This window comes from Euprymna scolopes, chromosome 17 (assembly GCF_053919585.1).
Source record: "Euprymna scolopes isolate OS-2025 chromosome 17, ASM5391958v1, whole genome shotgun sequence".
Taxonomy (NCBI): domain Eukaryota; kingdom Metazoa; phylum Mollusca; class Cephalopoda; order Sepiida; family Sepiolidae; genus Euprymna; species Euprymna scolopes.
In genome coordinates this window covers 2,737,709-2,764,075 of record NC_136498.1, presented here as the reverse complement: position 1 = coordinate 2,764,075, position 26,367 = coordinate 2,737,709, and the positions used below count along the sequence as shown (strand labels likewise).

General features: G+C 34.2%; 1 protein-coding gene across 4 annotated transcripts in view; it reads left to right on the top strand.

Annotated features, from left to right (window-relative positions):
- Positions 1-26,367, top strand: part of LOC145296652 (GTP-binding protein Di-Ras2-like) — a 563,663-nt gene that overhangs the window by 455,727 nt on the left and 81,569 nt on the right. The window contains exon 1 of one of the 4 annotated variants that reach the window (XM_080142587.1): positions 18,394-19,134. The exons of the other annotated variants lie outside the window; for them this stretch is intronic. Coding sequence (XP_079998713.1) covers positions 19,042-19,134 — 93 coding nt within the window. The 5' untranslated portion in view covers positions 18,394-19,041. Of the gene's footprint in view, positions 1-18,393; positions 19,135-26,367 lie in introns of those variants that run through there. 4 annotated transcript variants of the gene reach the window in all.

The following is a 26,367-nucleotide window of genomic DNA, read 5'->3' as shown; positions in this document are numbered from 1 at the left end:
ATGTAATAATAAATTGAATTATAACAGTTATAAGAACTTAATTATTTATAGTTTTAAATTTAGATTAATAAATATTTCAATACAACCGGAAATTGAAAATAGTTTGTCTTTTTTTAATTTTTAAACGTTTCGTATAAAGTGAGTGGATATACAAACCTGTGTAATAGATTATGATCATATTCATATTATTTGTGTAAATATGGATATATTATATATAATAAATTTACTAATTAATAAATAGAACATTTCTGGCAGATTATTCCTACATTAATGTAATTTGTCAATACGAACATCTAGGTTTAGTGACTTTAGTTCTAGGTTCAAAACGGCGTAATGTAAGCAAGCTATAAGGTATTTGCAGCTTCTCTTACAATTTTCGGATTTTTTTTAATCATGTTCAAATGCATTTTATTTCCTTTTAATGGATTGATTGTTCCTATTTCTTCTGATGAGATAAGGGCAAATTAGATTCTTAAGATATAATAGAAAGATAAGAGAGATATAATAATTAAGTGAATGATTTTGTGCTATGAAACAGATACTGTCAAGAATTGTAAATGTCAACTGAATTAAAGGAATAAATTGTAAGATGATCAACATCATGGAATTTGGAATATAGACTTTGTCATATATATATATATCACTTTTTTTCTCTCCAACAGATGTGATGTTGCTAGTCTGCCTTTACTACAAATACTATTATGACACGTGTTCTTCAGAATTTACTGATCTATTCCCTGCTTCCTTTGTTCCAGCTCGTTTGACTCGTTTGTCTAGTGGTCTCCATTAATTCACAGTTTTGATACATCATGATAAAACAGCTTATAGAAGTCTCTTTTTGCTGACTGTTTTCCTCCTACCTATAGTTTGGAACTTTTTCAAGACTCAGGCTAATAGGCATCTCCTGTCTTTGTGATAATCATCTTTTTTTCTTGTTAGGTCCTTACAGCAAGTGGCTTCATGCCTTATCTGGAGAGATATCCATAAAAAACAAAATTTAAATATTAATTGTACAAAACCAGTATGATCTGGGATCCATTGTATTCAACTTTCTTTTGTGAATCTATATAATATTTCTCTTGGTCTGTCTGTCCAGTTAGGAATTGATAGGGATTAAGTTTTAATGCAAAAAATATCCAAACCAAAAATGCTTTCTATTTAATAAGAATAGATGAGGAAAACGTTTATAAGAAAAAGGAATTAAAAGAAAAAATCAGGAATGGTAACTCTTGCTAAAAGAATGCAAGTTAATTGCCTTAGCTGATTTTTATTTTAAGGTGATGATTTGAGAATGCAGATCTAAAACTAATCTCATTTATAAATCGCCATATTCTGGGGATAGTTTAAAACAGGGTTTCTTAACCCTTTTTGACAAACGCCCCCCCTCCGAACAATTGAAAATAAATGAATATTCATATAATTTATTCAACAAAATTCTACGCTGTTGATCAAATGGGAATAGTAACAACTATAAATCAAGTGGATCAATTAATCTATCTATATAATTATAAAACTCAAATGACCTTGTAACGGGTGTTGTAACCCAACATCCGGTTTATGACTTCCGGTTGTGTATGCGTACATAAACATAAGCCCATAACAGCATAAAAAAATAAACACAAATCGCTGGACCAGTTTCGTTCGAACAAACGGACGTCCTTAGAAAAGCGAATATCTTAAATTTATTGAATAAAAAACTTCAAGATATGGGAAGCAAACACAAAACGTGATTACAAATAATATGTATAATCAGCGACCTGTTTCATATATACAATATATATTATACTAAATAATCAACGCGACAATAAAACGTATTGTTTTACTGTGTACGTTTTTAGCATCCCAAGTTTTTTTTTGTTTAAATTATCCAAATAAACAATTGTTAATACTTTCTGCTTTTTTTTTTTTTTTTTTTTTTACATCGTTCATTTCCGTATAACATTTCAGTTATTTTAACGCAATTTTCTTACAAATAAATCTACTTTAACCCGTTGAGAACCATAAGAGCATTTTACAACGGTGATTTACCCACTGCAGTTCTCTTCTTTTTTTTTTTTTAATTTATTCTCCATTTTTTAATACACTTTTTTTTAAAAAACATTCATACATTTTCTTCTACACTACTAACATAAATAAATAACTCCGAAAATGTTTTCTTTTCAATTGTGTTAAAAATAAATAATCAACGCAACAATAAAACATATTGTTTTACTGTGTATGTTTTCAGTGTCCCAATCGTTTTTTTTTTTTTTTGCGTTTAAATTAAGATATATCAAAATTTGAATTTAACTTTAAGTATTATGGTATCTGTTCAGTGCACATTTACCTAGAAGTATGGCAAACCACTTATAATTTAATGGTTGTAAGTTGTTTTTTTGTTTTTTTTCAAAATAAACAATTATAAACAGAACGACTCATAGAAATCTATCTATATTCTTTTTTCATTTTAATATACTTTCATAGAAATGTTTCTGTTATGTCACAAAAAACTATTTTCTTTACATCACAAGTGTCACGCTCATAAACTAATTCCATAGCTAAAATAACATACTGACCCAACGGGTCACGGGTAATCTAGTATATAATAGCATTGCTCATATAATAATCAATAAAAATCAGAATATAATAATCAATAAAAATCAGAATATAATAATCAATAAAAATCAGAATATAATAATCAATAAAAATCAGAATATAATAATCAATAAAAATCAGAATATAATAATGAATAAAAATCAGAATATAATAATCAATAAAAATCAGAATATAATAATCAATAAAAATCAGAATATAATAATCAATAAAAATCAGAATATAATAATCAATAAAAATCAGAATATAATAATGAATAAAAATCAGAATATAATAATCAATAAAAATCAGAATATAATAATCAATAAAAATCAGAATATAATAATCAATAAAAATCAGAATATAATAATCAATAAAAATCAGAATATAATAATCAATAAAAATCAGAATATAATAATCAATAAAAATCAGAATATAATAATCAATAAAAATCAGAATATAATAATCAATAAAAATCAGAATATAATAATCAATAAAAATCAGAATATAATAATGAATAAAAATCAGAATATAATAATCAATAAAAATCAGAATATAATAATCAATAAAAATCAGAATATAATAATCAATAAAAATCAGAATATAATAATCAATAAAAATCAGAATATAATAATCAATAAAAATCAGAATATAATAATGAATAAAAATCAGAATATAATAATCAATAAAAATCAGAATATAATAATCAATAAAAATCAGAATATAAAAATCAATAAGAATCAGAATATAATAATCAATAAAAATCAGAATATAATAATCAATAAAAATCAGAATATAATAATCAATAAAAATCAGAATATAATAATCAATAAGAATCAGAATATAATAATCAATAAAAATCACTGATCAATGTACAGATTGTTGTTGATGATCAACAACAAATTTTTGAATTTTTGATTTTTTTTTTTTTTTTTTTTTTTTTCAATTTTCACCACAAGCAAGGCACATTGCCACTTTGATGCAAAGGGGCTACTATCGGAACCATAAGTTGCAGGGATATTATGTACAGAGTTGAGCAGCAAAATGTTTGTTCACATTACACTTGAACTTCTGCATATCAGTACAGTTGGGAAAGCAGGAACTCTGAAGGGAATTTCAGAGTTTAGCAGTTCTGGAGAAGGAGAGTAGAAGGTGTTCTTACATCTCTACTGTGTAGGGGTGGGATTTTGCTGCTTGTTGAGTTTGTCAGGTGTATTTACGTCAGGGGGTAAAAGGTCTTGTAGTCTGTCGAAGCATCCACCATTAAAATACTTGTAGAACAGGCAAAGGGATGTAATATTTCGTCGATGGGACAGAGGTTGAAGCTTGGATGACAGTTCAGGACCTATCAGGTTGGTGACTCTCTTTTGAGCCCTATCCAGGAGAGACTAGTAGTAGATGCACTAGCCCAAATGTGACAACAGTACTCCATACATGGGCTAATGGTGACCTTGCAGAGGTACACGATACTTTCAGGCGAAAATAAGTTTCTAGCACGGTAAAAAGAGCCTACCTCTTTGCAGCAGTCTTGGCAATGCTCTCAATGTATCTGTTTCAACTCATATTCCCTGTGAATAAGCCGAGTAGTTTAAAAGAAGTACTTTCATGTAATGTATCTTTAGCCATAGCTTTTGGTGGCTATGAGAAGGTTTTTGTAATTATTGAAGGAAATAAGTTTAGTCTTAGCAACATTAAATGTGATCATTCATTTTTGTCCCCATTCAACTACAGATTGGAGGTCTTCCTCTAATGTTTCTGTCATTTTCTTAGATATGTATCCATTCGTTTTCCCTTCGAGCATGATGTCATCAGCAAATATACCCATCTCAGAGAAAATTTTATCAGGGAGGTCATTTATAAATATTAGGAATAATAAAAGTCCATGGATAAACCCCTGAGGTACACCTGCATTTATATCATATTGTTTAGATGTACGATTATTGAGGACAACCTGGATTTTTCTCTTATTTAAGAACGATTTAATTATGTTAAGTATTCTTGCAGTAATAACATATGATCTGATTTTCATGAGAAGACCACTGTACCATAGTCTGTCAAAAGCCTTAGATATGTGTAGGACTACTGCTCTACCCTTACCTGCTTTGTTCAGTGTATACTTTCAGAGATTACAGTTAGGATATTTGTTGTAGAACGGGCTTGCCTAAATCCATTTTGTTGGTCTGTCAGAAATTTAGCAGCTGTAAGGTGATGGACTAAAGCTTGGTTAATTATGGACTCAAATATTTTGGCGAAAAACGGGAGGAGGCTAATGGGACGATAATTTAAAGGGTCAGTTTCTTCGCCAGAATTTTTATAAGAAGCAGTTTTCCGGCAGTCAGGAAAGCAAGATTCGTTAAGGTATTTGTTATAAAGTTTGGAGAGGACTGGAATAACTTCAGATATTTGATAGAAAAAGTCTCGGATCATCATGCTTCACTACGTTTCGATTCGCAGGACACATTCGATAGATGAGAAAGACTTGTTGAAAATCAGAAATTCAGGAAATAAACTTTGTCGACATCAGGGTATGATGCTTGGATTTACGTTTTCCAATTAAAAATTAATGTGATGCAATCAATTTCCACATGGATTGTGAATCCCAAAGTAAATGCGTTAAGAAACACCTAATAATGTTATTAGAAGCTCTCAGTCTTTCACCGTCCCCTAAAGAATCTCGAGGATCCCCTATGCAATAAATTTGGCCATCACCCACTTGAAGTTTCGTAATGCCCCTCCTTCACTGGTGGACGGTATGGACCCATTGAGAAACCCTGGTTTAAAGTAATTAAATATTTGGATTAACATGTTCCCCATTATTGGATCAATGTTTTTCATGTAATTTTTCTGGCATTTAGGAACAACAGGTAAGATCTTATTGCCAAGCGAGTTTTTTGGGAATATTTATGTCGAGGGGATACAAGTGAAATGAGTTCATCAGAACACATTCCATTAAAATATTTGTAAAACAGGCACAGTGATGCAACATTGGGGCAATGAGACAGGAGCTGGAGCTTAGTTGATAAAGTGGGACTGATTAGATTGACAACTCTTTTGGGAACTTTATCCAAGAGGGAGAGACTAGTGGTAGCAAATGCACCAGCCCAAATGTAGCAACAATACTCCATACATGGGCGAATGGTGGCTTTGTAAAGGTACAGGATGCTCTCGGGCATGAGAAGTCTTCTAGCTTGATAGAGGGAATCCACTTTCTTTGCAGCAGCCTTTGCAAAGTTCTATATATATTTGTTCCAGTTCATATTGCCCACAAATATTAGGCTAAGGAGTTTGAAGGTAGAATTCTTTGTCATGGATATAGGGGGTTGGAGAGGCGTCTTGTAACTGTTAAAGGAGAGCAGCTTAGTTTTACTAGCATTAAATGTTACCATCCATTTACGGCCCCATTCCACTATGGTCTGGAGGTCATTTTCTAACAATTCTGCCCATTGTCTTAGATTTATGTACATCCGTCTGTTCTTCCCTCATGCATATTATAGAGCATTGTATCATCAGCAAATATACCCATCTTGGACACAATATTATCAGGGAAGTCGTTTATGAATATCAGGAATAATAATGGTCCAAGGATCGCCCCCTGAGGCACTCCCACATTAATGTTATGCTGCTTGGATGTACGTCTGTCAATGACAACCTGTATGCTTCTATTGTCTAAGAAGGATCTAACTATATTTAGTATACGTTCAGTTATACCATACGATTTAATTTTCATAAGCAGCCCTTAGGCCAGAATTTGTCAAAGGCCCTGGATATATCAAGGGCTACAGCCCTAGCTTCGCCCGTCTTATCCAATACATGGTAAATGTGTTCAGAGATGACTGTTAAAATATCTGCAGTAGAACGACATTGCCCGAATTCATACTGTTTGTCAGAGATTTGGTTTTGCGAGGTGGTGAACTAGTGCATGATTAATTAAAGTCTCAGAGATTTTAGCAAAGAGGGGGAGGAGACTAATGGGGCGATAATTGAGAGGGTCTGTTCTTTCACCAGAACTCTTGTACACTGGTACCACAGAGGCCATCTTCCAGTGATTAGGAAAGCAAGATTCAGCAAGGCATTTATTGTAGAGCTTGGAAAGTATGGGGGTTAGCTCGGCTGAACATTTCTTAATTAGTAATGCAGGGATGAGATCAGGCCTACACGCCTTTGAGGTATCTAAGTTTTTTATGACATTGCAGGCATGAGAAGGGGTGAGTTTTACATCATCTAATGTGGATTCAGTCGCATAGGGAAATTTGGGAGGGAGGTTGTTTGTTGGCTCTAAGGTGGAGTTAGAGGCAATCGCCGGGCAAGCAGTTCCGCCTTCTCCATTGCCATGCATGCAACCTTCCGGTTATTGCTCAGTGAAGGAATTACTGATTGCCCTTTATTCACTACATTTTATAGATTTTCCAGAAATCACAAGTTCTTATCTTTTGTGATTCAATGCGTTTTCTGATTATTTCAGCATGCTTTCTTTCGGTTGTTGCTATTTCACTCTTACAATAATTTCTAGCATCTACAAATTTTTGCCTATTTGTCTTTGACTTATGACGTACAAACTTGTACTAGAATAGTTTTTCTAGACGTATATAATATTTTCATAAAATATATCTTATCTACATATGTTTTGTCTTATTAAGACATATCAGCTAAGGCTATAACAGCGATTGCTGGATTCAAATACTTGACTAAAGTCAGTTTTGACTTCCGTCCAACATCTTTGCCTGTTCGGCCACTGTATAATCTTACATCATAGATGAGAAGTACACCTTTTTAAGATTCCATGAAATATTCATGGTTTCTTGTAAATGAACTCCACAATATTGATTTCAGTCATATGCAGAAATATAGATGTACTTCCATCTAGTCATGAAAACATTAGTGAGTAAAAATATTTGCTGGATGAAGCGATTTTATTTGTTGAGGGGAAGCAAAAAAAAAAAAAAATCCTAAATTAAACGATTGATTCGTATTATTTGAATTATTCAAATTACAATTCTCATCTGGAGTTATTTGCACATAACCTATGAAATTCTTGTTTTGAGGCTGCCTTCATCCCGGATCAGCCAAGTCGGCTCCTTCCAGTGAATTCACCATATCTTGCACGAAAGTTGACCAAGTCCGACAATCCATTGCCAACGTTAACACTATCAACAGCCAGTCATGGTTTGAATGGCAAACATAGATCATCGGATCCAGAATCAGTTTGATATCTTGCTGAACCGTTTTTAGCCATGTTTTAAGTTGGCTACCGCATCGCTTCTTCCAGTCCCGAGGACAAACTGGATCGATGGCTTCTCTGATGAGATCATCTCATTAACAGTGGAGGGTGTGGCCAGCCGAGCAAAGTGACACTCTTCATATGTATCTGGTCAAATTTAGGAATTTACATGAAACCTTTTATTTAATTCATAAGGGGAGTATGCTCTTGTTCCGTCAGCCATGACTGGGTAGAAGTCGTAAGTTATTTTCAATTGTATTTTAGTGTCATCTGCACTGAGGATTGAACCTTCAACTTCCAAATAAATTTTACCAAATACTTTATCCACTATGCCATGGGTTCTTGTCAGCCCTTCCCTTTTGAGTGAAATTCAACTTTTTTGTAATTCAGAAAAGCAGAATTTCTCTTTATTTTAAAGTTGCTTTTTTTTGTTTTGTTTTTTAGGGAAAGGCTAAATGTTTACAGTTTTTTGGTTTGCTTATTTTTTTTTTCTTTCACTTTTCTTCACGTTTTGTTCCCTTTTCCTTTAAAAAGTGTTAATTTTGCCATACTTCAAACGATTCATTTCTTGTTTCCTTTTAAAGCATATCAGTCAATGAGTATGAAAAAAAGAAAAGGTCGATTGCTACTGCTTCCTTAAAATATTCAAATGCGACATTTTTTTTTTTTTTTTTTTTTAGCTGATTATGAGTGAACATCCTGAAAATCTTAACAGAAAAAAAAAGTTATTTCAGAGTAGGGGATTAGTTTTGCATACACACAAATTTAGCATAAAATGATTCTCCATTGGCAGGACATTATAGTGTTTCGGGGCAGTTAACCAATTGTTTTAATGTTTTTTGTTTGATAGATGTAACTTTTTTTTTTTAGTTCACATTTTTAGGAGATTGTGGTTTTAGGAGATTTTGTTTGGTGGCTTGCCATTCGGACTTAGGGTTAGTAATATGTTAAAGGAGAGTTGAGTGTAAGTTGGAGTATTAACAGTCATAAAAATGTAATACAGATTATAAAATTAAAAAAAAAATTGATTTGAATTCCTGGAAAATGCCGAGTGCTCCTCAAGGGGGTTAAAGACTGTAGATTGACAAAATTTATTTCAATTAATGTTACTTTGCTTACACCTCCTCCTTCAATTTCATAAAATGAATATAAAAAAGGAATATGGCATTGTAAAAGGATATAGATTTCCTTATTTATTCTTGGACAACGCCGTAAATCTTCATGAATAAATATGAAAGTTTATTTTTCTACATAGTCATCACCATTCTCAATGCACTTTTGTCAGCCTCTTTTGATACCTCGATCATAAAAGTCTGAAGAGCATTTTGTAACTCACATTTCTGTCACCACTCTGAAATCAACGAATCTATCTCCTAACTGTGCTGACATTACCTACATTGGTTTCATAAACGTTCAACAGGCGCCGGTGAATGTTGATCTGTTCAATTTTTTTTTTTTTTTTGCATGGAGGAATTCAATGAAGTTTCTCTACTTCTGACACACGTCCATGATAGAGGTTGCTTTCATAGTCTCACACTGTCAATATCTACAACAGAGAGAAGAAACTTTCAGGTTACAAGTTTAGTCATTATGACAATGTAATTTGGAATATTCTCTGATGCATCTGTGCAAAATAAAAAAAATATGGAACGTCGCTCATAATATATCTCCATCGTCGTTTACGTGGGTTCAAAGAAATCCCTTTAATGGCACTTTTCAGTGTCTGTCTCGTCCCAGTCTTGTCTCAATGTGATAACTCACATAACAAAAGTGAAAAGGGAAGGTAACTCTGTCTGAAAGAGAATGTATCGTAGAATAAAAAGCCAGAGAATTTCCACCAGGGTTATATAATAGTGCTTAATAGTAAACAGAGCTATTTATATTAATATTTATTTATAGAGACATGTACAAACTTTGCTACACTGGAATGGCAGCGTTTCAATCTGTAGTTATTAATAATTAAGATTTTCTCTGGTGAAAAATTTGTCTTTTCAATTAGATATTCCTCTTGAATATATATATATATATATATATATATATATATATTATTTGGGAGAGATGCACCCCCAGTCTTCGTTAAGACATGCATCTAGAAAGAAACGCTGATGTCAAAACCTGTGGTCTACTGTATACTCTATCCTGTGGCAGTCATCTGCACTGACAAAGGTTAGCAGTAATACCAAAAAGTGTGGTTGGTTCTACACACAGCCTTCACCGCTATAACTCATCTGTGTGGAATTCCGAGCAACTTAGTTGTTGTATCGGAAGCTCGTACGTCAAAATCGACGGCAGAATCCATTATTATTATCATTATACGTATCTATATAAAATTTTATGTGGCTATTTTCAGTGTTTACTTCAACAGTGCTCGATACATAAGTAGATCTAAGTTGTAAGTTTTGTAAATATATATGGCAATTAAGCTACACAGAATATTCCGCATTTGATTCGCCTAAGAATTCATCAGGCTAATTATTATTTTTTTTTTACATGGAAGTCACCACTTATCAAGGCCCGAAAGCCGGTCAAGAATAAAGATTAATGAGTGTTACTAAGACAACAACATATTAATAGTTAGTGGTGGAAATGGGATCGAAATAGAATATTTAGGGTAGGGATGGCTCAACAAAAACTTGAATTGGACTATATTGTAGCCAGCTAGGAAGTAAGTCAGTGGAACAGAGGTCCACAGGCAGACAGTTCTATAAAAGAAGCTTTGTTTATCAAATTTATTTAAACAAATTTTGTTTAATTAAATTTTCACCACAAACAAGGCACAGTGCCACTTTAATTTAGGGTGTTACTATCAAAGACATAAGTTACAGGGATACTATGTAGGGAGTTGAGCAGCAAGATGTTGGTTCACATTACACTTGAACTTCTACATGTCAGTACAGTTAGAAAAGCAAGAACCTGAAGCGAGTTCCAAAGTCTAGCATTTCTGGGGAAGAAATTATTAAAGTAAAAAAGGTTTTCTTACATCTAGGGATCTCTACTGTGTAGGGGTGGGACTTTGCTGCTTGTTGGGTTTGATAGGAGTATTTACGTCGAGGGGGGGTACAAGTGCTTGTAGTTTTTTGGAGCATCCACCATTAAAATACTTGTAGAACAGGCAGAGGGAAGCAACATTTTTGTTGATGGAACAGAGGTTGAAGCTTAGAAGACTGTTCAGGACATATCAGGTTGGCAACTCTCTTTTGAACCCTGTCCTGGAGTGAGAGACTAGTAGCAGATGCACCAGGCCAAATGTGACAACAATACTCCATACATGGGCGAATGGTGGCCTGTAGAGGTATAGGATATATTCAGGCGAAAATAAGTTTCTAGCACAGTAGAGAGAGCCCACCTTATTCGCAGCAATCTTGGCAATGCTCTCGATGTATCTGTTCAAACTCATGTTCTCTCTGAATGTTAAGCCAAGGAGTTTGAGCGAAGTACTTTCAGGAAATGTTTAGCCATAGTTATTAGTGGTTGAGAAGGTTTCTTATAATTATTAAAGGAAACGAGCTTAGTCTTGGCAGGTTTAGATTTTGGCATAGATAGTGAGTGATGGGAAACTGTTGTTAGTTGTTGTAGCTAGACAAGTGGTTTTTGTAAAAGTTTGAGGCAGGGGAGCATAGATTGAAGCTCAGACGAGCACTTGCCATGAAAATAATAATAGAGCAAAGACAAGCTCACAATATCTTTTCTGTGGGAAAGAGTTTGCAGGAAAGGTTTCAAAGCCAGTTTTCAATTTTGTTAAGGATAGGTTGCTCCAAGCAGCTCCTGCTTATATGTAGCAATAGTTCTCCATTTGATGATGTATCTGGCTCTTTTACAAGTAGAAGATTGCGTTGGAAGTTAGATACATTCTGGAGTGGTAAAATGATGCAACCGTTTTTCTAGCAACATTGGCAACAGATTTGATGCAAGTCTTTTATAAGGAGTAAAAATCAGACCCAGAAGTTAGTCAAAACAAGGAGCCCTTTTTTTAGACAAGAGCCATTCATATCAATTGTGACAAAGTGGGGATCAGAGCGTTTATGGTGAAAAGATAAAGGTTTTGTTTTAGATGTATTAAAATTAATCGGCGACCTTTTTACCTCATTGCACCACGTGCTCAAGGTCGAAGGAGAGAGACTTAGAGAGATCTTGGTCATTGTTGGCCTTTGAAGTGTTGCCATAGATGGTCGTGTCATCTGCATATATGTCGACGAATGAATTTAGAATGTGATTTCGGGGATCATTGATGAAGATAAAGAAGAGAGTTGGGCATAGAATGAATCCCTGAGGCACGACAGTATTGATACCCCGAGCTTCAGATTTCTGCCTATCAACAACTACTTGAAAAACTTATCAAAGAGAAAAGATTCTGTTTGAAAAGATATTTCCCGATATTCCATGGCTGGAAATCTTGTGAAGTAGATTGTTATGCCAAACCCTATCAAATGCCTTTGATATGTCAAGAGCTATAATTAATTAGCCTGACGAATCCTCACGAAAATTAAATGCAGAAAATTCTGTGAAGCTTACTTGCCATATATATTTTGAAAACTTGGAGAGAAAAGGAAAGTGCAAATAGAAAGGATTACATGTATTTTAATACTTCTACTTATGCAAGTCGTCAACTATTCCTTGCAGTGTCTGCAACTACCTCAACTATGTTCTGCATATTTAATAAATCTGTATCTGAGACGAGGAATTTGCACCTGGTCTTATTATCTATGAATTGAATTCCTTTTCGTTTTATGTGTGATCACTAATATACATGCAACTCTGTTGTGATCTGAAATATTTCTCCATAGTTGTAATTGAAAGTATATCATATCTTTGTTTTTCATAGATTTACAAAAACAAATCTCAAATATCAAAATCTATGCATATATAATATATCACGTCTAAACAAAAATAAATATGCAATATATATATATATATATATATATACACAGAGGATGAGCCAAAAGTAGTTGGGTGGGTTAGGGTCATAATAAATAACTGCATTAATATGACTGGTACATAAACTTATTCAAAATGCTGTCCACTTACTTTTGACTCACGATCTGTGTGTGTGTGTGTGTGTGTATGTATATATATATATATATATATATATATATATATATATATATAATATATATATATATATATATATATATATATATATACACACACACTCTATACATCTCTACAGTGTTCGGAACAAATTTTCCATTTGTTGGAAAGGAAAGAACAAATGTTATATCCTGGCCAATAATTGATGTATTCTCAAAAATTGAAATGATTTTTTTTGCCAAATACAACTTATTCGAAGACACCACAACCTAAAGATGGAACCTGAACTAAATGCATTGTAGTTACTTACTCTCTCATGCAATTATTAATTAGCATTTTTTTTTCACAATTCATACAGTCATAAGATAAGGATGTAGCAACATGACCCAAGGAGCAAGTATAAAGTAATAATAAGTAATTGAAAAAAAAAATTCCGTATCTATGGAAGTTACACATAGACGAGAATCACAACTGTCTAATGAGCTGATCCTACTATCTCAATTGTTCTGCATTTACTAACCAAGCAATTCTCACTCATTCTTTAAATGTGGCCACACCATCGAAGCCAGACTTAATTGCACATGTAAAGACGTGTCTAAAAATAATCAAAACGATGAACAAAGATTCTTTATGATACAATACTGTGATCCTGCTTCCCAGCTGACTACAAACTGATTGTTTTCAAGTCCAATGTAAACAAATTCTCGTCGAAGCACCCACTTAAATAATAAAATTCTGACCAATAGTCTCAAATGTATTCTTCACTGACAATCTCATCAATCCTTATTCTCGAGTGGCCTTTGACTCCTGGATAGAAATTTTGAAATCGAAATCTGATGAAAACTTGAATCCTTGTTATTCATTTAAAGCCGAACACTCGTACAAGATTCCATTTTCAGATGGTGAGAATAAAGAGTGAATAGTGTAAATAAGAGGGAAATGATAAAAGAAGTTGTGAGAGAAATGGAATGATGCAAACAAAAGAAAGAGAGAGATGAGATGTGAACGTGTGTTTACATGTATTCACTGCACAGGCCATGATCGTCCATCAAAATTTTCTTCTAGTCTCTATCTGTACTTAAAACGAAATGTAAATTCCATAAAAAAAAGTTTCTTTCCTAACTCTACCCATCTTTGGAATGCTATACAGAGAGGCTGCTTTCCAGCTGACTACAACAAGGTTGTTTTCACATCAAACCTGAGTCGTCCCCTTAAATACCCAAATTCTACCCAATATCCACGGCTGACGATCATTACGGTGTTGTCTCCACGACCTTCTGACACTCATTAATCCTAATCATATCCTCGCGTGACCTTTGCACCTGGATAAGCAGTAACTCCCTTGCAAGAAAAAAAAAAATTGTTTTTGTCCTGATTCAGTGTTCAATTTCAACACCAGTCGCAATGGTTTCTCTCATTACTCTAACAAATTCTCCTTCAAAACAAAAATCACAATTTCAGTTCAAAACAAATAACAATGTTTTAGTTTGAGAAACTTCTTTACCGAATGAAAGAGTTACAAATAAAACTCTGATTCCAACCAAATCAAAACGTGCAATCGAACACGGACAGTCCATCAGCTGAAGAATTTTGCTCGAAAATAAAAGGTAGCCATCAAATAAACATGTTTTGAATTCTATGTTCAATATGAGGAATCGTAATTTTCTCCAAGAAATTCCGTTTCGTTACCAGAAAATTCAATGCCGAATTTAAAATTGTTCTTGGTTTAGTCTTTTCCACAAACATTGTGATTTTTAAATATTTTGTCTATTCTTATAAGACTTTTTAGATATTTCAAATGTATTGCACTATTTTGGCACAAAGCCCAACTAAGTAGCCTGTCTGTTTGCTTTGCTGAACTAGCCTGTTAAAAACGAGCAAAAGTTATGGCCCATGGACTTAGAAATTTGTTCTTTATGTCAAATTGATGGTTGAAGATGGTTAAATTTATGCTCATTTTTTTTGCATCAAATACGAATGCCTATTAATTATTGCTTGTGAATTAAATGGATACCATAATATCTAGATCGCTGCACCTTTATAACAATGGTCCATACAAAATTTCAGTAAGATCAGTCCAGTACTTTCCGAGAAAAAATTGGAACAGACTAATAGAAATCTAATATAGATTATATTTCTGGTTTTCTTTGTACACCCATTTATTTGCATATTTAATAACCTGGCTCTTCACCATGACGTGTTTGGCCCTCCTCCATCACCAAGCATAAATGCTTGGCCCTCACTCTCCATAACGTTGCCGAGCTATGTTTCATATGAATATTTAAGCAACACATCCAGATGTATAGCAAGTGCTAACGTTAATAAAGCAGATTTCTTGCCATCATTTTTTTCTTTACATTTTCACCCCCAAACAAGGCACATTGCCACTTTGATGTAGGGGTCTACTATCAGGAACCTAAGCTACAGGGGTACTATGTAGGGAGTTGGGAAGCAAGATGTCTGTTCACGTTACACTTGAACTTCTGCATGTCAGTACAGTTGGGAAAGCAGGGGTCAGGAAGGGAATTCCAATATCTAGCAATTCTGGGGAAGAAACTACTGGAGTAGAAAGCTCTCTTACATCTACGGATCTCTACTGTTTAGGGGTGGGATTTAGCTGCTTGTCGGCTTTGTCGGGGGTATTTCCCCACTCCTTATCTGTGCCTAAATCAAAACGTAGATTTCATGAACAAAGCTTCTTTCTTAGAACTGCACGCCTGTGGAACTCTGTTCCGTCTGCCTGCTTCCCACCTGACTACAACCTGGATGTCTTCAAGTCCAACGTAAACAAATACCTGATGAACCGCTCCCTTAAGTAAGACACTTTATTAAATCTCCACACTAACGTACTGTACATGCAATAACCCTTATCCCTGAGTGGCTTCCGGGCCTTGATAAGTGGTGACCACCTTGTAAAAAAAAAAAAAAACGTCCAGGGGGTACAAGTGCTTGCAGTTCGTCAGAGCATTCACCATTGTAGACAGGCAGAAGAATGTAACATTTCGTCGATAGGATAGAGGCTGAAGCTTAGGTGACAGTTCAGAACCTATTTTTGACAGAGGATTGTACATTACTATATATAAAGTTAAGTATGCATGTATGCTTATATATTTGAGTGTACAGAATTCATTCTTAAACTAATTAACCTATCCTTAAGAATCTTGGAACACAAAAACAGTCTTCAATCTAATAGCTCCCGTTTTGTCAGCTAAACTCCAACCTCTGCCCCATCGCCGCAGTGTTGAACACCTGTGCCTGTTTTACAAGTGTTTTGATGGAATGTGTTCTAACGAGCTCGTTGCACTTATGCCTGCCCGACATGCATATCCCCGACAAACCTGTTTAACAACAAAATCATACCTCTTCACTGTTGACGTCTCTAAATGCCAGAAAACTTTTTATTCTAATAGTTTCTTCCCTTGAATAGCTAGATTTTGGAATTCCCTTCCTGCTACCTGCTTCCCTGACTGTACTGATATGTACAAGTGATATATGTATATCGAGGGCGCACAAGTGAAATGAGTTTATCAGAGCACATTCCATTAAAATACTTGTAAAACTGACACAGACATGCAACATTGTGGTGATGGGACAGGGGTTGGAGCTTAGTGTACAAAGTGGAACCTATTAGATTAAAGACTTTTTTTTTGGACCCTATCCAAGAGGGAGAGACTAGTGGTAGATGCACCAGATGTGCCAAAAAACTCCATGTATGGGCAAATGCTGGCCTTGTAGAGGTACAGGATTCTCTCAAGTGTGAGTCTTCTAGCACGACAGAGGGAATCCACTTTCCTTGCGGCAGACTTTGCAATATCCTCAATCTATTTGTTCCTGTTCATATTGCCTGTGAATGTTAAGCTAAGAGTTTGAAGGTTGGAAAATGCGGTATTAACAAATGAATGATTGTTCATCTATGAGTGAACCAGTCAAAATGTAATGAAGTTTTGGATTTTGAAAAAAAATGAACAATAAAATAAACAAAATCTTAGTCATTGAAATTTGATATTCTCTTTCTCTCTTTTGTATTTTCTTGGAAACTATTGGATCGATCTGTCTGAAATTTTGTATGAACCTTTGCAGCAAACTATTTTCCAAGAAAAAGTGGAACGGTAGACAAACAAAGATACATCTAATATAGATTTTGCTTTGATCCAATAATTGAGAACTCTGTTGAATTTCAATCTACCCAATAAAAGAACACACATATATATATATACACACACACACACACACGCGCACACACGCACACACATATTTGTGTGTGTATATATATGTTTTTTTTTTTTTTTTTTTTGCTCCGACAAAGGAAAAAACCTACTAATTCACTCCTGTTCATCCGTTTGTTTGTGCTTTTCTCATTAACCACGCCTTGAATTTTAAAAAAACAATGCACAAACATTAGTCATGGTGAAAGTAAATTTTTGCCAGAATGGATTTTGGTTGCCCCCTAAGGGCCATTATAGAAGTAAAACTGGCACAAAATCATTTGTCTGCCCTTTTCTCAATAAACACCCCTTGAATGATTATATATATATATTTATTTATATATAATCTGAATGTGATTTTTGTATCCACAGGCTAAAAATTCAGAGAATCTTTACTGTGCTTATATAATAGTGTCCTCCAATGATAGGATTAATATATATATATATATATATATATATATATATATATATATATATACACACACACACACTGATTTAGCCAGACATGTATGTGATGCAGATAAATATTTTCTTTTACTAGGGCAAGTAAGCTACACATGTAAATGTTCAATTTCTACTAGAAGTAGCCTGATGATTGCCTGCAAGAATGAAACACGAACATGTCTGTAGCTTACTTTCAATAGATATATTTTCCTTCTAATATATATGGTACTGAGCAGGCCTGACGTTCGTTGCTTATATATATATATAAGTAACGGACGTCAGGTGTGGTTAGTACCAGATGGGTAACCATTTGAAAATATTAGGTGTTGTACATAGGAGGACGTTAAGAATTGCAAAAACAGAACGTCGTCATCTCCCCTAACGAAACGACTGGGGACCTCTTGTGAATTTGATATTCCCGAGACACTTCCTCCTTTGATGGAAGCTGGTTCAACCCATCTATGGTTAATATATATATATATATATATATATCAAGTTAATATTCCCTAGAGGTAATATAACCAATGAAGTTTTAACGCGCTCAATATCAATTTACAAGAGAGCTCAATATCGAAGTAGGGCAAAACATACTTTTTATTTGTTTTATATAAACATTAATATGCCGTTACACATTCATGAGCATGTTTCGGTCAGCCAGTTACTAGTAAATAGAGACCGCTTCAGGTGATATTGCTGAGACAAAAGCTTAGTCCGTAAGTAAGCCTGAAAATATCGCCTTACGAGGTATCTAGTTACTAGTAACTGGCTGACCGAAACATGCTCATGAAAGTGTAGGGAGGTATTAATGCTTATGTAAAACAAATAAAAAGTATATATATGCATGAAAAAAACTGTTTTATATAAAATAGTGCTGAATTTCTATTTATTTTTTTCTATGCTGCAGTGAGTGCACTCAAAGTGAAGATTAAAAAAAAAAAAAGTAAAAAAAAAATTATTGCTGGGATTCTAAACACCAGTGAGTCTCTTGTAAAGGTGTCGAGGGCGCAAGAAGGCAGCAGCCATGTGCGTCATAGAAATTCAGGTGAAATTAGTCCTGCAGACTAGCGTATGTGTTTTGAATCAATTGGAATTGTGCCCTTTGACCTATAAATACGACAACAACAACACACCGCACGCACGACGCTCTGCGCACTCCACGATGCGAGAACTCTGAAAACGACTGTCGCCTGTGATGGAGTCATAAATTAATTTGGGAAGACAGCACATGCACAGGATACACGTCCCTCATCCACTCCGCCAGCCTCTTTCATTACTCTGTCTAGGCGCACATAGTCGCACCGATTCAGCCTCTTAATATCGATAGATGTTTTTTTTTTCTCTCTCTTCCCTTTTTGAAAGCTGAGACCTGCTGCCAGTGGCTGGCTGGCTGTTTCCTTGCTAAGTCATGGGAAAACTCCTCTCTCCTCGTTTTTGCTGGAAAAACAAAAATGGCGAATAAGTCAAAGTGATGATAGTGGAGTTCAGGTTGGCCGGCCGCCTCACATGTCCAAAACGGTGAAATCAATATAAAAACGAGGAAATTGATTTCACAATTACAAAAAGAAACGGACAACAATGGAGACATCGGATCAAGCAGCGAAAGAAGAGGTGGAAGGGAAGGAGGCGGTACAAGTGTCTCCGGTGGTCGTAGTAGCCACCAATGACCAGGTAAACCGAACCTTTTTTGTTTGTTTAAGGTTTCATCTGCTTAGATATTTAATCACTTCGCGTTTTTAATGTGTACAAGGCATTTGCAACTTGTTGAGGAAATGATTTTTTAATGCATTCAACGTTTGGTGTAATATGAAATTAACGTTTGATTTCATTTTTATTTCAAACCATTGTTGAACCCCTAACGACATGATTAACATCGTCGAAACGTAGATTAATCCGTGAAGATTTGTTTAATGTTTATATAATTCCACTTATAAACGCCCTGCAACCCCTGCATATGTATTAGGTACTTTGGAGAATTATTTAGAAAGCCATTCTTAACACTGGGAGGATGTTTTCTTACTATTCTCTATCATTTTAATATAAAAGATATCGTAAAACTTGAAAATACTATTTTAAAATATAACACGGTAACAAAATTGGATAAGCACCAAAATATTATTTACTTCAATAGTGGCATGAAATTCTATGGCAAGTAAGCTTCGCAGAAATATCCATGTTTTATTTCCACAGGAAATAATCAGGCTAATTATCCTGTGCGAAATCAACATGAACGTTTGTGTACACACTTCGTTTTCACCTTGTTTAGAAACTGTTGTCATTCGTGCGTTATTGTCATGCATAATTATATATATACACTCAATATAGCTCTAGAATAAATATACCTATTGAGCTTATTATATATCTACAATATTATGAGCACTATTCTTTTAAAGTATTAATACATTAAAATAAACTTTGCTCTTTAGACCCAGGTTTAATCCCCCTCTCTCTCTCTCATACATATATATATATATATATGTGTGTGTGTGTGTGTGTGCTTATGCACTTTTGTTACCGTGCTATTTTTTAAAATAGTATTTTCAAGTTCAAGTTTTACGATGTCTTTTTTTTATTATTAAATTATTAGGTGAAAATATAGAATAATTACAAAACACCCTCCCCTTCTCATGTTAAAAATGGTTTTCTAAATAACGTTATTATTTCAGCACGGAAACAAGTGCATGAGAACCTATATATATATATATATATAAGTGAAATTATATAACCACGAGAAAACCCCTATGTGAATTGAACTATTGTGACAATATTATCTCGTCAGGGGTTGAACAAAAGGCTAATATAATTAAAATTCATTCATTAAATCCTTTTTAAAAAATTATATTAGCCTTTTATTTAAGTATTTTTTGAAATCATTGTTGATCCCCTAATGAGAAAATTAACATCGTCGAAACGTAGATTAATCCGCGTATGATGTTTGAGGTTTATATAATTTTAGGCGGACGTTTAGGAAATTGCCCCCCTCCGCTCTAAATTCAACAATTTACATTTTTTTACGTTAATCTAATCTATTACAAATTTAATTTTCAGATTAAAAAAAGTGGGTTTGTTTTACTGTACACATAGATTCGAAAAAGTTGTCACAAAACAAATATATAACAAATAAATGTTATCAAAGGCAAGATTAGTTACTTTTCTACCCAACTGGATATGTTTTTAGCATTTATATTTAATGTAACGTGTTTATTCAGCTCGAAAAACATACAGTGTTTACCGATGTATTAGAAAATTCAAAATGGCGGCCGACTCTCTCTCGGAGACGGTAAGTTTGGGGAAAGGAGTTATAGATAAAAAAAAAGTCAAAATACTGTTAAAAACCCGCCGAATATATGTCAGCCTATGTCACGGTAACATATATTGAGCGAGTTTCTAACAATATTTTGTCTGTTTTTTACTTATAACTCATTTTCCTAAACTTACCGCCTCAAAGAGAGAGTCGGCTGCCATGTAAAATTTTTCAATACATTGGTAAACACTGTATGTTTTTCGAACTGAATAAACATGTTACATTAAATATAAACACTAAAAACATATCCAGTTGGTTAGAAAAGTAACTTATCTTGCCTTTGATAACATTTATTTGTTATATATTTGTTTTGTGACAACTTTTTCGAATCTGTATACAGTAAAACAAACCCCCCAAAAATTAAAAAGAAAATTTTGTTTATGACTTTTATCGGTGGGATAATTTTCAATTAAAACGTTCTATTAAATTAAACGACTGCTTTGTGATCATCATCACCGAGAAAAAAAACATTGTGACTATGTGTTTGGTGAATATTACCGTCTAGAAAAGGGGTTAAGAATGGAACTTTCTTAACCCCTCCCCTTCTTCCATTCCCTCTCTTACATCTATCTTATTATTTTCAATAAATTATTTCTTGCCTTTGGTAACAGTTATTTTTTGGGAATTTAAACGCCACGAATATGTGTCATATTGGTAATGTTATATTTTAGCGTCGGAAAAAATGTATGACTATAATTATTTAAAATAGAGTTGTTAATTATTGATGTAAAGTTTGTAAACCAAGTTAATTTAAACTAAACAGAAATATTAATTGTATCAAATGCTAAAAGTTAGACCCGTTGAATTGTTGGATGTTTTTACTCAAAAAAAAAAAAAAAAAAAAGTGTTACAATTAAACGTTTTAAATTTTTTTTGTTTGAATTGAATATTTTTGGAAATTTTTTCCCGACGCTGAAATACTGTGATATCTGTTTACACTCAGTTTTGTAAACGTTACAGCATATTCGAAAACCTTTAAAAGTCCTCAACAAGTTGGAAAGAAAGTAAAAGTTTACTCTAATCCCTTTTTTAAACGGGAATATTCACCGGTCACATGAGAGAGTTGGTCACACAGTGAGTGTTCAATTTAGTAGAACGTTATAATTGAAAACTGATCACCCGACGATAAGTCATAAAAAATATTTTCTTTCAAATTTTTTTTTTAATCTGAAAGTTAAGTTTACGTATACAAAGAAAAAAAGTGTAAATTGTGGAATTTAGATGTGGTGGGGGGGGGCAATTTCCTAAATGTCCGCCTAATTTTAATTATAGAAGCTCTACATATGTATTTAACGTTTTAAAATGAAATTTGTTTTTACTTCAATACATTTGTACTCTTTAATTTATATATATATATATATATATATATATATATATATATATATATATATATATACTAGCAGTTCAGCCTGGCTTTGCTCGGACTCTATATACTGTTCATAACTTTATGTGCATATGTATATCTATATATTAAAAAGTTTGACTCATGTCCAGGTAACCTACATCTAAAATTTCAAGTGTTTAAACCCAAAATTGGTTGTATAGTTTGCTAGAGACCATAAGGGTAAAATCTTTGCACTTTGAACCCTTAACAGCCAAATTTTCGGCCAAAAACGGATTAAAAAGCTTGCCCTATGACTGAATCCACTTTATGTAAAATTTCAAATGTTTAGACACAAAATTGGCTGAGTAATTTAGTAGAGACCGCAGAGGTCCAAAAAATTTTAACTTTGACCCCAATTTTGATCCCTTAACATTTGTTTTGGGCTCAAATAAAATTAGAAAATTTGATCCATGTCAAGTAACTTACATCTAAAATTTCAAGTGTTTAGAACCAAAATGGAGGAGGAGTTTGGTAGAGTTTTCAAAGGTCAAACCATTTAACTTTGACCCCTTGACAGCAAAATTTCTGGCCGAAAACCGATTAAAAAGATTTTGCCAAATCTCAATACCTCTTATGTCAAATCTCGAGTCTGTAGACTAAAAATTGACAGACACACGATTAAAGAAAAGACTGCGGAGTTTTATAGTGATTAATACATCACATTTAAATCTAGATAAAACTTTTGCACGATTTTACCAGAAAGAATCGTCGGAATCAATTTCGTAACTAATCCATAAGTGTTTAAATACATTACTTATCTGAAGGCTAAATGTTTTAATTTCGATTCTAGCTGATGGCACCTAAATCATATATCATATTTCTTTTTTAAAACCACTACTATATATTGGGTACAATATAATAATAGAGAATTGGTTCTATAATAATTGGTTCTATAATAATAATAATAAGGAGAAGAATAATGATAACTGCGTAAATTATCATATTAAAGCATATTTTATGACCGGGTGGCATGCTAGTGTGTGTGTGTGTGTGTGTGTGTGTGTGTGTATATATATATATATTAATGATGAGAATAATGGAAATAGTATTTCGATGAGATAGAGAGATGAAAAAGGAACAAACCAAGTTATGTGTTCATTAATGTTTCGTCTTTATTCTAGGACTTCTTTTGGATGAATAAAATATATGTGTGTGTGTGTGGCGAGTATGCTACACAGAAAAAGGTTTCATTCACGCAGAAAATCACCAGGCTACTTCCTGCGGGAATTAAACATGAACGCTTCTGTGTAGCTTATTTGCCATAGATATATTTTCAAACTATTACTAAGCTCTAGTTCTGTATAGAGCACTGTTGAAGTTGATAATGCGCACACACACACACTGATAATGAAATAAAAAAAGAAAACGTTAGAAGAATCCTGATGTTTAACATTACTCAACTTGAGAATTAACGTTTCGTACATTTTATCATCATCATTTGCATTTTACTGATCATGCTGAAATAATAACGTTATTATTAAAAAAAAAACAAAAAAAACGTCAAGAAATTGGACCATAATGATCTAGTCTCTGTTGATTTTGCGGTGGGAGTTTAGTTCTGTGCAGTTCTAGGAGACCTTCTCACTCTGAGAAGGGTTAGTTTTATGCTAATCCCCTGAGACGTTCTCGCTGGGGAATGCTGATGGGACTGCCGTCAGATGCCCCTCCTTGGGGGTGCTGACTTCTCAATCCCACTTTCTGACTCTGGTGTCTAAGTTCTTTCAGTAGGAAAGAATTAAATAACGTTTCACATGGGGAGGAACTTTAACTGTTCTGTACTTTCACCTAACAATTTAATCAGCAAAAGATATCATTCAAATTTAATTTAAAACTCCTATCTAAAAAATATCACAGCGCATAAACTGCAGAAGTAGTTTATTACAACGCTCTTTTACACTATTATTGAGCACTATTCACAAACCTTGCCAACCTTATTTCATTTGTAGTAATCTTTTAAATTATTTTGATTATAATAGTTTTTGATATCGAGCCACTTAATTGACAACTGCAACCAGGAATCTGTCATTTTAACCAACACTATTTACGCTTGTCCTGAAAGTAAATGAAGTTCTGTTTTATATTCACATTAGCAGGCCACCCAGCGTTGCCCGGTCATAAAATACACATAAATATTATATTACTTCACACAGAAACTGAGACATGTGCACGCGAGTATTATGTTTTTATAAACCGTTCACTTGTAAATAAATAAAAAAAAAAAATACTTGAGCTGAGATCGAAATCAAAACTTAGACAGTTAGTCAAGTACGATAATCGTAAGGCCAGCTTGACACAATGTTTAAAAAGTGTTTTCAAACCTACTTATTTTTAACATAATGTGAACGATTTGTGCATGTGCAGTTGTGAAACAGTTGGAAAGCAGATAAAAATCCGATAATCCCGAAGTACCAAGTTTTCAATTTTGACTCTTTAGCAGCCCCCCCCCCTTTTTAAAGATAAAAACCGATTAAAAAGTTTTCCACATGTCTGATTACCTTAGTTTGTTTAGAGTGTTGCAAATCATTGCATTGTTGGCATGAGTAGGTCAAAAAAGATTGTTTAGAAGAGAAGTGTCTGGTGTCTATGATTTTTGCTTATTGTTTCTGGAAAATTTTTGTATGGCTTTTTTTTCTAAGCATTTACTATAAAATAGTTGAGGTATTGCAACGTTTTCAAAGATTGTGTTGTATTTGAATTCTCAGCCCAAATATTCTGAACTACAAATCCTGAATGAATGTAGGAAGAAACCGATTTTCATGTCCATTTTTATTTTGTCATTATGGTGTGAGTACAAAGGGTGTGCAATAAGTAATGCCCCTGACCCACTTCCAGTTGTCTGATCTAGCTGAAATTTTGCATGTGCAATGATTTATATCTCTACGGGTTATGTGGCAAATTACAGCTTTGAACTAATTGTGCTTTCTGTTTTACAGGTGTTTGAACTGAGTCAGGTGTGAAATGGAGCCTGTTGAATGTCGAGCAGTGATCCGGTTTTTGTATTTGAAAGGACGCACACCACAGGAAACTTTTGATGAAATGAAAGAAACTTATGGTGATAATGCCCCATCATATGACCTTGTAAAATGCTGGCATCATGAATTCAAACATGGCCGGAAGTCTGTGGAAACAGCTCCCAGACCTGGTCGCCCCCTCTTCTGCCATTGATGAGGCATCTGTCCGTCAAGTTGAGGCTGCCATTTTGGAAGATTGACGCATTACTATTCGCCAAAATAGCCCAATATGTCAAGATTAGTACAGGGTCTGTGGAAACTATCATTCATGACCATTTGCATATGCATAAGGTGTCTGGCAGATGGATTCCCAGGTTGCTCACACTATTCCAGAAGCGAGAACGCGTTGAGTGCTCAAGGATGAATTTAGAGATGTGCCAAGAAGATGAGTCAAAGTTTTTCAAAAGACCGATTACACAGGATGAAACCTGGACCCATCACTATGATCCAGAGACCAAAGGCCAGTCAATGCAGTGGAAACACTTGGACTCACCACCTCCAAAGAAGGCAAGAGTGCAGCCCTCCGCTGGCAAGGTAATGCTCGCAGTCTTCTGGGACCAGGATGGAGTAGTGATGACAGATTGATGGAGTATTGCTGCCACATCTTGGCAGGAGCTGCTAAAAACAATCTATCTTGCCTTGACAGAGTACAAAATAGACTCCGTGGCTTGATGGGGGATGCCCTTTTCTCTTCCCTGCAACCTCTTTCCCACAGAAGAGACGTAGCGAGCCTATCTTTGTTCTATCATTATTTCCATGGCAAGAGCTCATCTGAGCTCCATTCTCTGGTCCCCCCTCGCCAATCTTTTTCAAAAAACACTCAACTAGCTGAAACCACCGTCAATAATTTTCCCCACTCCTTATCTGTGTCTAAATCAAAACGTAGATTCCATGAACAAAGCTTCCGCTTGACTGTTTCTCTCCCAACTTCAACCTGGATGTCTTCAAGTCCAACACAAATTCCTGATGAACCGCCTCCTTAAGTAATGACATTTTATCAATTTTCCAATACTATTACTATACTATCCCATTGATTACTGTACACACAATAACCTTTATCCCCGAGTGGTGATAAGTGTAAAAAAAAAAAAGAAAAAAAGATTTCCTGGCAAAGGGTACCACAATTACAGGAGCCTATTATACTTCACTTTTGAGGAAATTAAGAGAAGCTATCAAAATCAAGAGGCGGGGCAAGATCAGCAAAG